Raw genomic sequence first — 15333 nt, 5'->3', positions numbered from 1 at the left:
TACAAGCAGTATGCAGACAAAATTACGGTCTCCGAGGTGAGACTGGCCATAGGCAAGAGTTAGGCCACATATTCAATGTATAAACCTAGGCTCTAGGCTTCTCTTTAAAACAAGATTAGCTAGGCAAATATGAGATAATTGGAGTTTACTATTTTTATCTGTTGCAAGGACCACATGAAAAAGTAAATAAAGACATTTTTGTGACAGAAAAATTAAATACAAAAACCAAGTGAAAGAAAAAAACCAAACAAACAACAACTAGGAATCCCAACATACCTAGTAAGACCAGCCTACTAATTAGCCAACAACCTAGCTGACTGGAGACACTTAGTGATCATCTATTAGAAACAGAATATGCAAAGGCTTAAAAAATTATTTTTATCATACACAATATATTGCAGCAGATATCTATAAACTCCAGCTGTTCATCAGCATGACAAAGGACATCAGATCATAAATCTAACAATTCAAGATACAGATGTATTTTTGAAGGGGTATTTCTGAATCTTTGTAAGCAAATGAACAAGTTTCCATTTTTGTGAGCAAGCTCTGATGAAATGGTGTTAGTATAGTGACGTATCTTCATTTACATATCCTCAAGGCTTCTCTTGATAGCTTCTTCCAGTTCTGCATCTTGCTCTGTACAAATACAAAAAAAGCAATTACAATCTCAAACTATGGCTGGTAACTAGTCATAAACATAACTACATTAATTACATAAAGCAACGAATTACTTCTGTGGGCAATGTCAGTAGACTGAAAAAAACCCTGAGAAACAGAATGAAAGTATCTTCCTTCTGTCTTATGAAATCTTTTCAACACTTCAAAACATATGAACCACCTCTACAACCTTCCACTGCATTAATAAGGGGCAGCCCAATGATTAGTTTAAGAGTGTAACACAACTCCATATTTACTGGTCAAAATAATACCAGGATTAGAGCTCATACATACACACCGAGTAAAGCATTTAAACAAAAAAAGCCCAAACCACCAGACACCCAGACAAGCAGAGAGGTTTCAGTATTTTCATTCCACTTCTTTATCAGTGCATACTCCTGTATCTAACGTGGCACCTCTGTTGTCACTCTGACTAGGAAGGTGAGTCGTAAGCAGAGAAAACGGACTGTCGGCAGGAAGGACAGGCCAGATCAGGGCTGACAGTGGGGGGCAGACTGCGCTGTACTCACCTGAGCTGTTACGTTAACAACCTCTCAAAAACCGTTCAAAAAAGAAACTCTGTTTCTGCATTACAGTTAGGTTGTTTTGGGCGCTAATTGTTTGAATGTTGGTGAATTAGATATCCTAAGTTGGACAAAGTTTGTATGTACAGTAAATATTAATGCCAATGATATATCTGGGAAAATAAAGCAGCTTTCAGACACACTGTCATCCTTGAATTATTCATCTTCTGCTTTAGGAGGACATGAGCACACCCTATAAAAAAAAGCTGTCTGTTCTTATGACAAAAGAAACAGAATAATTACATATATTAACATAACTTATTTTAAAACTTTAATTATTGTTAGACTGGTTTATGCAAGCCTAGATTTGAAAGAGAAATAGTATCAGTGAATACACTCTCTTGTCAGCAGAGCCATATGCATTCACCTGGATGATTCTGTAAAATAGAGTACTCCTGATGAAAGAGATAAGTTAGTTTCTGAAAGGAAAAACATGGCATGGTCACAGAAAGAAAACGTAAATAAATTGGAAGCCAAAAATAAAGCAGAAAGCCATTTATAGACAACTGCTTGCATTAAAATGTGTTATCAATTAGTCACTAAGCATGTGCAAGTATCAAGAGTAAGGTCCCAGCCATGACTCCGTTCCTGATGGCGTGCAGGCAGCTCCACAGTGACACCTGCACTGTCCTCTATGCCAGGGAGCTGCCAAAGCAGCCTTTTCTGATTCCTACACTCACCTTTTGCCTTCTCCTCTTCCCGCAGTTGCTAGTGCTTTTCCTTTTTTATCCCCTTTCAGAGTTGATTTTGCCTCCCCACTCTCTTTCCAACCCCCACAGCACTGCCATGAACCCCGCAGGCAGCCAGTGAGTGTGGCTGAATCCCAGCTGCTTCTAGGGGTCAGACACCTCCAGCACTGCACCACTGGAACTGTGGCACCAAATGCCACCGCAATCCCCCCTCATGGTAGTAATACCCTGTGCTAGGGGGACCTAAGCAAGCTTTCAGCACCGTAGATGAATACATTAGATGTTTAATACCAACTGTTACTAAATATTGTTAAATTTATAACTGAATATATTTGAAGACTAAGACTCAGTTACTAGTCTTATCAGTGACTTGGTACGATTTTTTCTTATTAGTTTTTTATTTCCATCAGGTGGAAGGGCAGAGTCAAGCCTTTAAACAACCAGTTATTTTCAAAGTGCACCATAGTCTGTCACCAAAAAGTAATGACTACATTGTATGAAGATCACCACTAAGCACAACAGCAGCAGGATATTTCAGCAATTTCAAAGAAGGTAAGATATGATGTGACCAGACAGCTGTAGTGCTGATTCAGACTTGTGCATAGGTCTACAGCTCTTTTAGGAGACCAGAGTGCTTTGCATTGTTGAATCATAGAATCATAGAATTTTCAGGGTTGGAAGGGACCTTAAGGATCATCTAGTTCCAACCCCGCCATGGGCAGGGACATCCCCCACTAGATCAGGCTGCTCAGAGCCCCATCCAGCCTGGCCTTAAAAACTTCGAGGGATGGGGCTTCCACCACCTCTCTGGGCAACCTGTGCCAGTGTCTCACCACCCTCATGGGGAAGAACTTCTTCCTAACGCCCAATCTGAACCGATCCATCTCTAGCTTCAATCCATTCCCTCTAGTCCTGTCACTACCCAACATCCTACAAAGCCCCTCACCAGCTTTCTTGTAGCCCCCTTGAGATACTGGAAGGCCACAATAAGGTCTTCCTTGGAGCCTTCTTTTCTGCAGACTGAACAGCCCCAACTCTCTCAGTCTGTCTTCATAGGAGAGGTGCTCCAGCCCTCTCATCATCCTCGTGGCCCTTCTCTGGACACGCTCCAGCACGTCCAGATCTTTCTTGTAGTAGGGATATATCTAATTCTAAACTATTTATTCAGAAGCTCAAGTATTTAGTCAGTAGTTCTACTCAGAGTCAACACAGTCAAACTGGTACAAAGTGAGCTCAGTGAAGCAAGATTTTCAGTCTGCTGGCATACTTTTCAGGTTAGGAAATTATTTTTTATTTATAACTTTCCACAGTGTTCTTAACTACTCAGGACTGCCCAGCATATTTTGGAGAGTACTCCTAAGAGGTCAGTTGCCTTAAAACTGATTCTAAGTTTAGTGTCTGTATCTTCCATAATTAATAGCACTCCTCAACACAGAAAAGTAAAAATTAACAGACCTTCCTGTTTCTTTGTTTCTTCTAAGCTCCTCTTCATTGTTAGTTTGATATCTTCATCCTCTTCACTATCTGAACCTTAAATGCACAAATGAAACATAAATTACATGTTGCTTCTTATAAAAAACTGTACCATATTCCATTTCTCTTACTGTAACAACATTGTAGGTTGAATTTGAAGAAATACACTTGTTACAATCTGAAAGTCAAAGTAAAAATACATCATAGTGCTAGTTCAAGACAGTAACTCAAGAGACAGTTATTTTTCAGCTACCTTCTTGTCTTCCTCCTCAAAATGTAGAGGCAGACTGCTTCAATTTTATATTACTTTAAAGTGGTAACAAGAAATAATAGGTGGAGAAGCTACTCTTAAGTGTCTACTGCATTTGTTTTTTGTAATACTCAGCTATTAAAAGACTTGACACATTTTGTCAAAAGTGGGTAATGCATTTAATTATGGGAAGAAGTGCTATAAGCATGTCCCTGCCTACACATGATTGATCTTTGCTGTATTTTGTTGCCAAAACACTCCATTTGAACAAGGGAGTGCTGTAACGCCACTGAGCAGTAAAATTCAGCAGATATTGTTCAAGTCTCACAGAAGAAAAAGCTTGATATACTTAGTTCAATCTGCTACCTCATCATAGCCAAGCCCAGCCAGAACTCCACACATTTCTCTTCCTAAATAACGCTCTTTGTGAGGTTGGTTTCCAGCTCCAGAATGACAGCTCTATTTCGAATTGTCTGGTAGAGACTGGCGTACCTAAGGTGCTTTTTAATTTTTCCACTTCTTTTAAACAGTCTCAGTGAACTACAGGTTAAAAAATAAACTAGCTAATAAGTCACATTATGCATTTGTTCTCCCACTACATGCTACTGCTTTTTTGAGAGACGATCTCTGTTGTGAGGTTTTACAGCATTCACAATAAACTCTCTCCTGCGGCCATATCGACAGAAGAACTCCCTTAAACTCATCACATTTATCAGTACACACCAATGCACTTCTGATTACAGTCACCGGCAAAGAACATTCTGATATGGACATCTAATTTACTGACTGTGTGACTTCTGGCACTTCCAGTTAGGTATTCAAAATGACAGGTACACGTTCTAAAATTTGTTTTGAAACCTCTGACATATACCTTGTTTGAACAGCAATGCTGCTGACTTCCCCAATTCCGGGAATACAAACTCCATCAGCTGATATCCGAGATCAGGGGCTCACAAAGATGCCCGAAATAGACCATTTTAACTGCAGTGTATATGCAGCTTTCTCCAGTCACTTGGCAGATGGACTGTGAATCCTTTTTGGAGCTGCCTACTATCTCTGGGCAGAAGAGATACTATTTTTTACATGATTTTCCAAAGTAAATGAAGTAAAAGATAGAAGCAAAAAGATGTAATTGCAAAAAGCGTAAGGAGAAGGCACTGCACAAGTGGCTTCTCTCTTTTTAACCATCCTTATCATCTTGCAGCCCAGAAGACATCTCAGACTGCTCTAAAAAGTTCTGTACCTGTTAAGAGGCAGAACAGCTGAAGCAATCACTCCCTAACTCCTTTCTTGGCATAAATGTAACAGAAGAACTGGGTTCCTGTGACCAGTACACCACAGTACAAGAGGGTCTCTGGCTTGCTACCATTTCACATAAAAACACATTCAAGAGCACTTTTCCAAAGGCTTGTGGGGGTATTTTAGGCAACTTGACAGAAGATGCTGGCAAACGGGCAACACAATATTCTTAAGACTGGCATCTTGCACAGGTAGTTAAACAGTAGAGGACAGGCATAGTCAGAAATCCAGGAGCTCCTTTCAGATATGATATAAAGTAGTAAACTTTCCTGGAACCTGTTATAGAGTCAGTTAGCATTCACCACAGCCATGATGACAACCCACTGACACGCTGTTGGAAGACAGAACTTTCCTGGCTTATTCCTGGCTTCCCTAACCCACACAACAGGCTAACCTGACACTCCTTCTTCAGAACGCAGCAGATTAACAGCTAAGTTGTCTTTACTGTCAATTAAGACAGTTATGAATGTGAAAACACGATTTGCAGATAGAATTATTGTTTTAGTTAATTAAGAAATTTAGGATTTGTCTTTAATGCAGGCCTCATCTTGCCAAAATGTTTTGCTAGCCACACCACCTGAATTACACCACTGCAATAACCCAGGGTACACATTCATACTGAGATAGAGGTGTACACAAACTGGCATGCAAAACATTTAAATACTTTTAAAACAAGCTGTCTGCCCCATATTTTATCACTGCACCTGATATGCAACAACTAAATCCACCTTGATAGTTATCATAGAAAACAGGTTTGCTTAAAGCACAGTTGAAGACAACACCGTTCCACTGCCAGAAACTGAAATTTTGAAGACAGTCAGCACTGAGGATTTTCTGTTACTTTGAGGTGGGGAAAAAAAATCTGCTAGGAGTCCAACGTGGTCACAAAACATGTTAAAAATCGCATGAGCTACAGCCTGCCTTCACTGATCATTCTTTGCAAGACTTCTCTTCCCTCTGACAAATTGTATTAATGCACATTCAGCTTCCCAAGAAGGCAGCTGCTGGATTCTCTGAAATCTTTTGAGCTGGTTAAAGTTAAACTGTCAAGAGGCTAGCAAAGAGCCAAATCTTATTTAGGACATTTTCAAGCAAATGTTGTCAGTACCTCAAATTATACTGAGGCTTTCCTTATCTAAATCAAAAACCACAGTTATGCTTGTCCTTAGTGTTCCTCCCTGCCCCTATCCTCCCCAAACCTACACAGTGCAAAGACTACAGGCACAAAAGCAGGAAAAATGAGAATTTTAAGATGTTCTGATATGGTGCTATGGGAATCGGGAATAAGACTGGAATGGTCAAAAGAAAAGCTGTCTGCAGGCAAAAATGCTGGGCGGAAATGCTCCAACAAGTAAGGAGACGGGGGTAGGAATTCAGCTTCCTCTAGGGGCTAGATGGCAAAATTATTAGTGCAGAACTTGTCACTTGTCAGCCAAAGAGAAGGAAAGGCCAACTGATGGAACACACGTATTTTTCAAGTCAGAAGACATCAGGCTGCTTTTCTACACGGGACAGGTCATTGTGCTTGATCAAATGTTGCTCGTAGCATGTTTGCGCCCTGCAACTGAACTCTGCTCTCAAGAAGATCTTGGATTTCAGTGAAGAATAGAGTCCGTGCAAATGTCACAGAATGGCTGAGGTTGGAAGGGACCTCTGGAGATCATCCTGGCCAGCGCTCTGCTCAAGCAAGATCACCTACAGTCAGCTGCCTAGGACTACAGCTTTTGAATAATACAAAAATAGATACTGTACTGGGGAGCTCAGAACTTCACAGTTACAGCTTTACCAGCACTGAGCAGAGGGAAAGGACCACCTACCCACCTCCCTCAACTTGCTGGCAACAGTTCTCCTAATGCAGCTCAGCGTACCGTTGGCCTTCTGAGCCTTGAGAGCACACTGCTGGTTTGTGGGCAGCCTGGCATCCACCAGGACCTCCAGGTCCTCTTCTGCAAAGCTGTTTTCCAGCTGCCTGACCCGTGGTCAGCATATATCGAGCGGTCCTTGGGGATGTTCCTCCCCGGGTGCAGGACTCTGCACTTGTTGAATTTCACGAGGTTCCTGTCAGCTCATTTCTCCCGTCAAGGTTCCTCTGGATGGCAGCACAACTCTCTGGCATATCAGCTGCCACTCTCACTCTAGTGTCATCAGCAGACTCTGCCCCACCATCTAGGTCATTAACCAAGACATTAAACAGGACCAGACCCAGTTTTGACCCCTAGGGTACACAGCTGGTTATTGCCCTCTGACTGGACTTCATGCTACTGATCACCAAGTTTCAGGTCTGGCCATTCAGACAGTTTTCAACCCACCTCACAGCTTGCTCATCCAGCTCACACTTCATCAGCATATACTCCTGGTATTGCTGGCACCTTCTAACGATGAAGAGTAAATTAAAATGTTTAATTTGGAAAAAATCACACATGTATCCTGTCTCTCTTGTTAAAATGCTTAACATATTCTGTGGCTCCCAACTCCTCCAGGGTCAGAGGAAAAGCAATACGCCCAGTTTGTCAGCCAAGAGATCCTAAGATATAGCCTCTTCTGCAGTATATTTTGTTAAATAAACAACAGCTAAACAACTCTGACCATAAGTCTCTCAAAGAAATCCTACTACTCGCTGTTGGCCTCAAGTATTTTTTTTCTGCTGGAAGAACAAAAGAAAAAAACAAACAACAAACAGGAATTCTGGATGATTATAGAGCTCAGAGATCAGAAAGATTAACCCTATAGACAGAAGTAAATACAGTGATTTTTTTTTGACATTTCATGAGTCTCTCATAGAAACTTATTCTGGGAAGAGATCAGTAAACTCACAGCATGCAAGCGCCACCCACTGTCCTGAGATCAGAGCGCCACATTTTGAACTTGGATTAGCCTGTAGTGTTGCAGGGGATTGTTGTGGCCCAACCGTAGGACCTGGCACTTGGCCCTGTTGAAGCTCATACCATTAACATTGGCCCATCAATCCAATCTATCCAAATCTCTCTGTAGGGCCTCCCTACCCTTGTGCAGATCAATGCTCCCACCTAAACTGGTGTCATCTGCAAACTTACTGATGATACACTCCATGTCCTTATCAAGATCATCAATACAGAGGTTACACGGTCCCAGCACTGATCCCTGAGGAACACCACTCATGACCGGCTGCCAGCTGGATTTAACTCCATTGACCACCCCTCTTTGGGCCCGGCCATCCAGCCAGTGCTTTATCCAGAAGATCACAGGCTCATCCAAGCCATGAGCACCCAGTATTTCCAAGAGAATTCTGTGGGGAACAGTGTCAAAGACTTTTCAAAAGCCTAGGTAGACAATATCCACTGCCTTTCTCTTGTCCAATACTCAGGTCATCTTGTCCTAGAAGGAGATCAGGTTCATCAGGCAGGACCTGCCTTTCATAAACCCACGCTGATTGGGCCTGATCCCCTGGTTGTCATCTATATGGCATGTCATGACAGTCGAGATGATCTCTCCTTCTCTTTGTCTTTTCAGTAACTCCCAGTCCCACCTGCCTCCCTCCCATGCCAATGTACGGTGATGTTAATATCACACTTAACTCACTGTCTCTCCAACCAACGACCTTTTCCTTTTTACAGTTGATGTCTGAAGTTTTAGCGCTATCTTACCTTAAAGATATGTCATTTGGGGTCCTAGTCAAAACTTAAGATCAGTACCCTATCCTCACCTTTGTCAGGAATCACATTCAGTACATGGGCTCATGTTGCTTTTATAATACTTGTTCCTTGGTTTCCAGAATCCTTTCCTTTATTACTTCAATAAGAGGAACAGAAGAAGGATCCTTCCCATATACTTCTCCCCAATATCCACTGCTCTAATGTCCATTTCTTTACAGATGTTAGCATTATCTGTAAATGCAAGTACAGCTGAAAGTTCACAAATACACAAGACCACTCTTCCTCCATGCAAACTAAAGCTTTACCCTATACATTCCTCCTTACAGATCCTCATTCATCTCTTCATCCAAGTGCAGCATGACTAAAAATAGAGGTTCTTAATCCCCCACTCTCCTCCAATTGGGATTTTTTGGAAACTGTGACTAATACCATGATGGTCACTCACACTTTCATTTAACCTTCATCTTAAACACCTCTCTAAAATTCACAACCAGATTAAACTAAGCCGTGAGGATTTTTCTTTTTTTTGTATGATTTGAGTGGTGAGACCTTCCCAGTTCATCCACTTGGCTAAAATTCTTGTTCCAACTCACTACCTCAGGTCTTAACACACTGCTTTCTCCCTAGGGCATATACACAGACATTCACAGATGCACACAAGAGATATCACTGAAACGCTAAAGCCAATTATTTCCTGCTGTTGCTCAAGACAAGGGTACAACTTATCACACCCTACTGTAATGGGCTGGTGCCACTGTAATAACAGCATAAATAAAGGAATAGATTCTTCCTAGAGTAACTGTCATTCGTGGTGCATCACACTGCAGATGCTTGTGCCCTTCACGCTCCACCTCTTTGGCCAGTGGGGGCTGGAGGCTGTGACCTCTCTTTAGTCATTCGCAATCTGTGCTAATTGAAGGTTTGGAAAAAGCAGTGACTGGGGTCAGATGTGGCATTCATTGGACCTCAACACCCACAAAACTATGACTGTTGAGAAGGTGAGCAATTATTCTCAATGTCTTTTGTCAATTAATTCTTAGCTCCTCTTTAAATTCTTCTGTTGGTTACATGTAAGCCAAAAAGCTTTCTGGGATAATGGGAGCTGGGAGGTTTAGCAGCATTCAGCAAAATGAACTGAAATCCTCCTCCTTCTAATACAAACTCTTATAGAAGCTGTGTTCATTAGCATTTAAACACTTCAGGCAATAGTAGCAGATTGAAGATGCAGGCTGACAACTCCACCTGAGCGCTGTGGAAACAAACCCTATGGGTCTGTGGAAGGGGTGCAGTGGCATTTGGCAGATGACTTAGTACATCACTACACTACTGATTTTGACAGTCTCATGAGACAGCACGGCTTTTTAATAGAAAGGAGAAGAAATACTCTAAAAAACTGGGTCCTTTTATTAAAAAAAAGTCTGTTTTACTGAAGAGTTCAGTCAATAAATGATCTCATCTGAATATGACTGAGAGAAAATCAGTTAAGCTAAAGCCATCAACCTACACAAAAGTCACTTTTGTCAACCAAGCAGTTTTTTTTTTGTCAGTGTCAGGACGGGTACGATGGCCCTTAACCTACCATCAGCTTTGCCTTAAACATTGTCCCGCACTCATTAAAAAAGTATAAGTGGTAGCAGTACTGCAATGACTAGATATCAAGTGTCAAGACATACACAAGAATAATAGTTGGGCTTTTTCCTGCATGCTACAAACTTTTCTCTGCAAAGGAAATACAAAGGGAGATACTGAACATTCTTCTAACCCTTCTCAAATCACGTGATTAACGTGCACAAATCTCCCATCATCCTTTACACATAAAAGAAAAAACTCAACATTTCTCTATTTATGAACTCAGGTTTCACAGCAGAAGAGAACAGATAAGAATGTCTTGCCTACTCTTCTCACATCTGAAAGGAAATTTATGCATCCAGTACAGCCAATGGTCTCCTAAGGTAACATACAGCTGATACGTTGTTGAAGCACATGCAGGAACTTCTATTTTTATTTTAAAATGAATGCACATACCACAGTTCCCACAGCAGTTCTGCTGATACAGTAAAATGGTTCACAAAGTGCAACCGTCAGACCACAGTCCAAGCATAATCCATTTGCTCACAAGCTAATGACAGTTCTGTGAAGGTGATTCAGGGAAAACAGTTTTTTCATTTTGAAGCTCATCCAATACCAACAACCGCCTTACATTTTTCAACACAATTCTCTGTGGTAGCCTTTTCTCACTTATTTCTCTCTCCAGAATAACAGCCATAGGCTTAAGAAAGCAGTAAAGCAAGCAATTCTTTTTTATATTTCCTTATGTTCAACTGCATTTCTGTAACAGGATGACAGGTTATTCCAGCCTGTGATACATCGCATAACTTTCCGTCTCAGCCCTGCGATACTGGTCTTGCCACCCCAAGCCTTGCAAATGCTTGCTCATGCTGCTGAGCCACACACTGAAGTATTACATGGTAGCTTTACCTTGCAAATCAAACTTTATAGGCTCTGGGTAACAACATCACCCCACTACACAGCAAACGTAGGCCTGTTACCAAAACTGAATTATCTAACGTCCTTTTAATACAGAAACAGGAGACAAAGACAGCTTTTGCTGTCCAAGTCCCTCATGCTGACACTGACTGGAGAAGAGGACCAAGGATGGTGCAAGACAATTCTGCTCCTTGCAAGTTTGCCAGGGAACACTGACAGCCAAAGGACTCACATGCAATTCCATCACTTTCCCGCTCAAAGTATTTTTTTTTTAGTAATGACCATATGTATAACTTCAGTGAGATGCACAACAGCCAGGCAGCAAGTTAAATCTTGAGGTGTCAGTAAAGGTCACTGAAAGAAGAGTTAGATTAGGAAACTTCTGAAAGCGAGACCAGTATTAAAACAAATACTCGAGTACAATTGACGCACAGAAAAAAAAAAAAAGTCATCACCTCTGAGCCAGTATAGCCCGGTGAATAAAGCTATACTAGCAAAACCACCCAGGCAGGGAGTTAGAGTACCCTTATGGAGCAAAACAGTCATTCCTCTCCCCTCACCCTCTTGTATCATTAAGTCACACAACAAACTGTACAAGACAGGAAGCCCCTACAGCTAAATTGACTTACACTTAAATTGACTTAAATCAACTGCCTTACAAGTTACAGGTCTCCTCTAGCACTTCTTCCCCAAAATATGCAAAGCTCCCAAAGCAAAAACAGCTTCCCACATTACCATATAGTTATAGCTGTATTTACATAAGCAGAGATCTATCAGTCCTGGAATTTCAATATGCTCCACAAACAAAACATTCATAGTGGGAATGCGGTGATTCAATGCATAAGCCCTATGGTTAACCACGGAGAAAAGCAGTCTTCCCCCTTGAGCAAAATCAACTGCACTAGTGGAAGTGACAATTCTGTAATTAACTATGCCAAGAAATTTTACTGGTATGGCTGCTTCTGGCTGGGAATCACATGTCTCTGTGAGTCAGCTGAAAAATCAAGACCAGCAAATGTCTGGGGTGGCCAGAAAACTCTATAAGCACCTTTTCTGTATTAGAAGCACATAAATCAATTCCAGCTCATCACAGATCATTTTTTTAAGGAAACCATTTAATTGCCCTATCTTTCCTTTTTCCTTTTAATTGATCAATGCGCATTCACCGTTCAGTGCTAGCACTCCGCTTTAATCTTCCTGGCAGAACAGCAGCACTGTGTCACAGCTCTCACGCACCTGCATCAAGACTCTCAGCGTATTTTCCTGAAAACAGTTTAGGGCTAATTCAGAAGCAACACTCTGTAACAGACACCCAGCTGACAAGCCCTCAAAACCACAATGAGAAGCCAGGAAAAGCAACTATGTGTCTACAGAGAAATGTCAGGTCTTCTAGGAAAACTTTACTTCAAGATATTTAAAAAAAATGAGAGTTAATAAAACTCATCTCGGCTCCAGTATCTTTTGCATGAAAATGATCTGGCTCAAACCCCTCTGATTATCCTGTATAAAAACAGTATGATCATTTTAGCGTTCCATTAATTAGAATATGGCATTCTAGAGAACTTAAAAGCTTTCATTGGTATTTTTCCTCCAAATGGATGAGTGAGCCGTGTGCCGGTGAAGAAACTTAACAAGTGACCGCAAGTAGCCAGGTGGAGTTAAAAAATTCCAAAGATATTTTGGAAGATAATGATGCTTTAGCAGGGCCACATTTGTTTCAGACGCATAACAAATCAAGCAAGGCAGATTTGATGACAGAATGAGAAACACACACACACAAAGAGTGCTCTAAACAGTCTCTCTAACTAGAAATGAGTTGACTGAAACAACAGTTTGTCTCCTGCTCCATAAAAAAAAGAGTATAGGAAGGACAGAGTTTGTCACATTGAATAAAAATATTTACTTAAGTCTGGTTTTAAAGCTTGCTCCAGGTAAATCGATTTTCTGATCTATATTTCTTTGAAATACAAGTTCAATACAAGAAGCATCAAGCAATAGCTTCTGCAAGACAGTTCAATTCTTTCATTGGAAAGAACTATCTGTTTACCAGAAAGATTGTGTTTAATGTTTACACTCTACCTTTTGTGGTATCAGAAATGCTGTTTAGCAAGGCACACATCATGTCTCCTTCAACGTGGTGAGGATTTAGGATGCGAGCTGACCGCTGGGTCATCTTAAATTGAGTTTCCAGTTCCAGGAAGCTTTTGTCTCCAGAAAGGATAGTAAAAGGAATTTGCTTGGGCAGGTGTTCATCCAGACGACCAGCCTATACGGACACAAGTGACAAGTGTTGAACTCAGATCATGTTTTTATCTTGTGGGGTATGGCCAACATTTTCTAAGATAGGTCTTCATAGGAAAGCCTTCCACAGCAACTTACCTTCACTTCTATGGTTTGATGCACATTATACCACTCTGAAGGTATTATTTCAACAGTTTGACACTGTATTTATTCTATACAGTATGACAACAGATAAAGGAAATGGCTAGCAGAACAGTCTGGATGGAGTATGGAACAAATTCCTAAAATGCAGCATTTCAGAACCATCTCCATGTAAAGCAAGTCATCTGTGCTTTTTAAGAACCATAAAAAAGCATACTGTAACATACAAGCACTGATACAAAACACGCTCAGATCATACAATTAGATTCTCAAGTAGAGTTATCTAACTGACAAAGCACTAGACTAAGAACATGAGCCCCCCCACTGCATCTCAGATTCCTGTCCTTCACCTGCACCTCTCCCGACTCAGCCACAGCCCTAAATCTACTGAACAGAGGCACCACCTTTTAGTCAGCCCAAAGGGTCTCAGAAACTGGCACCCATCCAGCTCCATCTTAAAGATGGCTTGAGATTTGGGCTCCTTGGAGAGAGGCAGCAGTTACATTTCTCTCCAAAACAGAAACCGTAAGAATTGGGGGTTTTTATTCTTCATTCTCTAACCAGCCCCCTCCCCCTCCATAACAGACTGATGTCCTATTGGGGATTACATTCTTATTCCTATGGAAACGGGGGGGGGGCGGAAAAAAGAAAAGAAAAGAAAATCAATTCTCAACAGGCTATCTCCACTCACTTCACTGACAGGCTTATCATTCTTTTTAGTGGATGTAGAAGTCCTGTGAAGAGAATCTAAGAACCTCATCTGTAATTAGGACTTAACATCAATAGCAAATAACATCTGCCACTCTTCTCTGGGTACAGACAAACACAACAAAAAAAAAAAAAAAAAAGCACTAACTTACATGAACACAGAGAGCAAAGTCTGCTGCTTCTCTTCTGGTACCACAGCGTGGATGAAGAAAGAAGCATCCAATCCTCTTAAGATAATTGTAAATTTTGCACTGCACTGGAGGTTTCCAGTTGCTGTATCCTCCTAAACAGTAAAGAAGGAGAAAAAATAAATTAATAAAACCCCACAAACAAACAACAGAAAAAACAGATATGCCACCATGAATTATTATCACAAGAAGGCAAAAGCGAATATAAATCTAGCTTTTGAAGGTAGAATTCATTTTGACCAACGTGAAAGTTAAAATACATATATAACCTAAATCCCAAAAGATTTGGGTTAGAAAGCAAAAAAGGAAAAAGTAGCTAGTCTGATCCTACACAAAGCCTTTCATTTGATTTTGAATGAAATTTTTCTTCTACTCCTGAAAAACTCAATCTTCTGGATATCATATGCAATGAAAACACAAGGATGTATATGTTTCAAGCTCACTTATGGCTACCATGCAGAAGCAGAGGAGCTCTGGGAAGATGATATAAGTAACAGAAATGCTTCTCTTAGGGAATCCTGTAGTGATGTAATGCTCGAGATAATTTCAAGCAGACTCTACAACTGCCTGACACACCACACAGATCTTTTTTTTAAGAGTTCTGACAAGAACTGAAGCAACAGCTGAAACAAACACTAGAATCCTGAAAAACATTTGGATCCAGTCAATGATAAGTAAAATGAGGCTACAACTTGGGGAAAAAATGCAGGAATCTTCTCATCAGTACCCAAAGCCATGTAGTTACTGGCTGAGAAAACAGTTGGAAAATAGAGATGAGCTCAGTAACAGGCCTGCTACAGATAAAAAAGAATCCCAGGCTGAAACAGGTTGCAAGTGAAAGGAAAGGAGCAGCAAGGCTCTCGAGAGAGGGAAAACTAGAGGAGTTTGCAGTTACTATGACAACACAAAAAGAGAAACAAATGGAAGGACAATTTGAAGGGAGTGAGAATTTCACGTCATTCTCAACCGCTAAGAAATAAC

At 40.9% G+C, this 15333-nt stretch overlaps 1 protein-coding gene across 1 annotated transcript in view; it reads right to left on the bottom strand.

Annotated features, from left to right (window-relative positions):
- Positions 1-361: 361 nt before the first annotated feature.
- The window catches only part of ZNF451 (zinc finger protein 451), a 38245-nt gene continuing 23273 nt past the window's right edge, over positions 362-15333 (bottom strand). Inside the window, exons 11-14 of the mRNA XM_009873358.1 lie at positions 14317-14447; positions 13154-13340; positions 3389-3463; positions 362-639 (exon numbers count right to left, since the gene is read on the bottom strand). Coding sequence (XP_009871660.1) covers positions 587-639; positions 3389-3463; positions 13154-13340; positions 14317-14447 — 446 coding nt within the window. The 3' untranslated portion in view covers positions 362-586. The remainder of the gene's footprint in view (positions 640-3388; positions 3464-13153; positions 13341-14316; positions 14448-15333) is intronic.

Source organism: Apaloderma vittatum, unplaced genomic scaffold (genome assembly GCF_000703405.1).
Source record: "Apaloderma vittatum isolate BGI_N311 unplaced genomic scaffold, ASM70340v1 scaffold6527, whole genome shotgun sequence".
Taxonomy (NCBI): Eukaryota; Metazoa; Chordata; class Aves; order Trogoniformes; family Trogonidae; genus Apaloderma; species Apaloderma vittatum.
The sequence above is the reverse complement of the archived record's forward strand: the minus strand, read 5'-3'. Positions and strand labels throughout refer to the sequence as shown.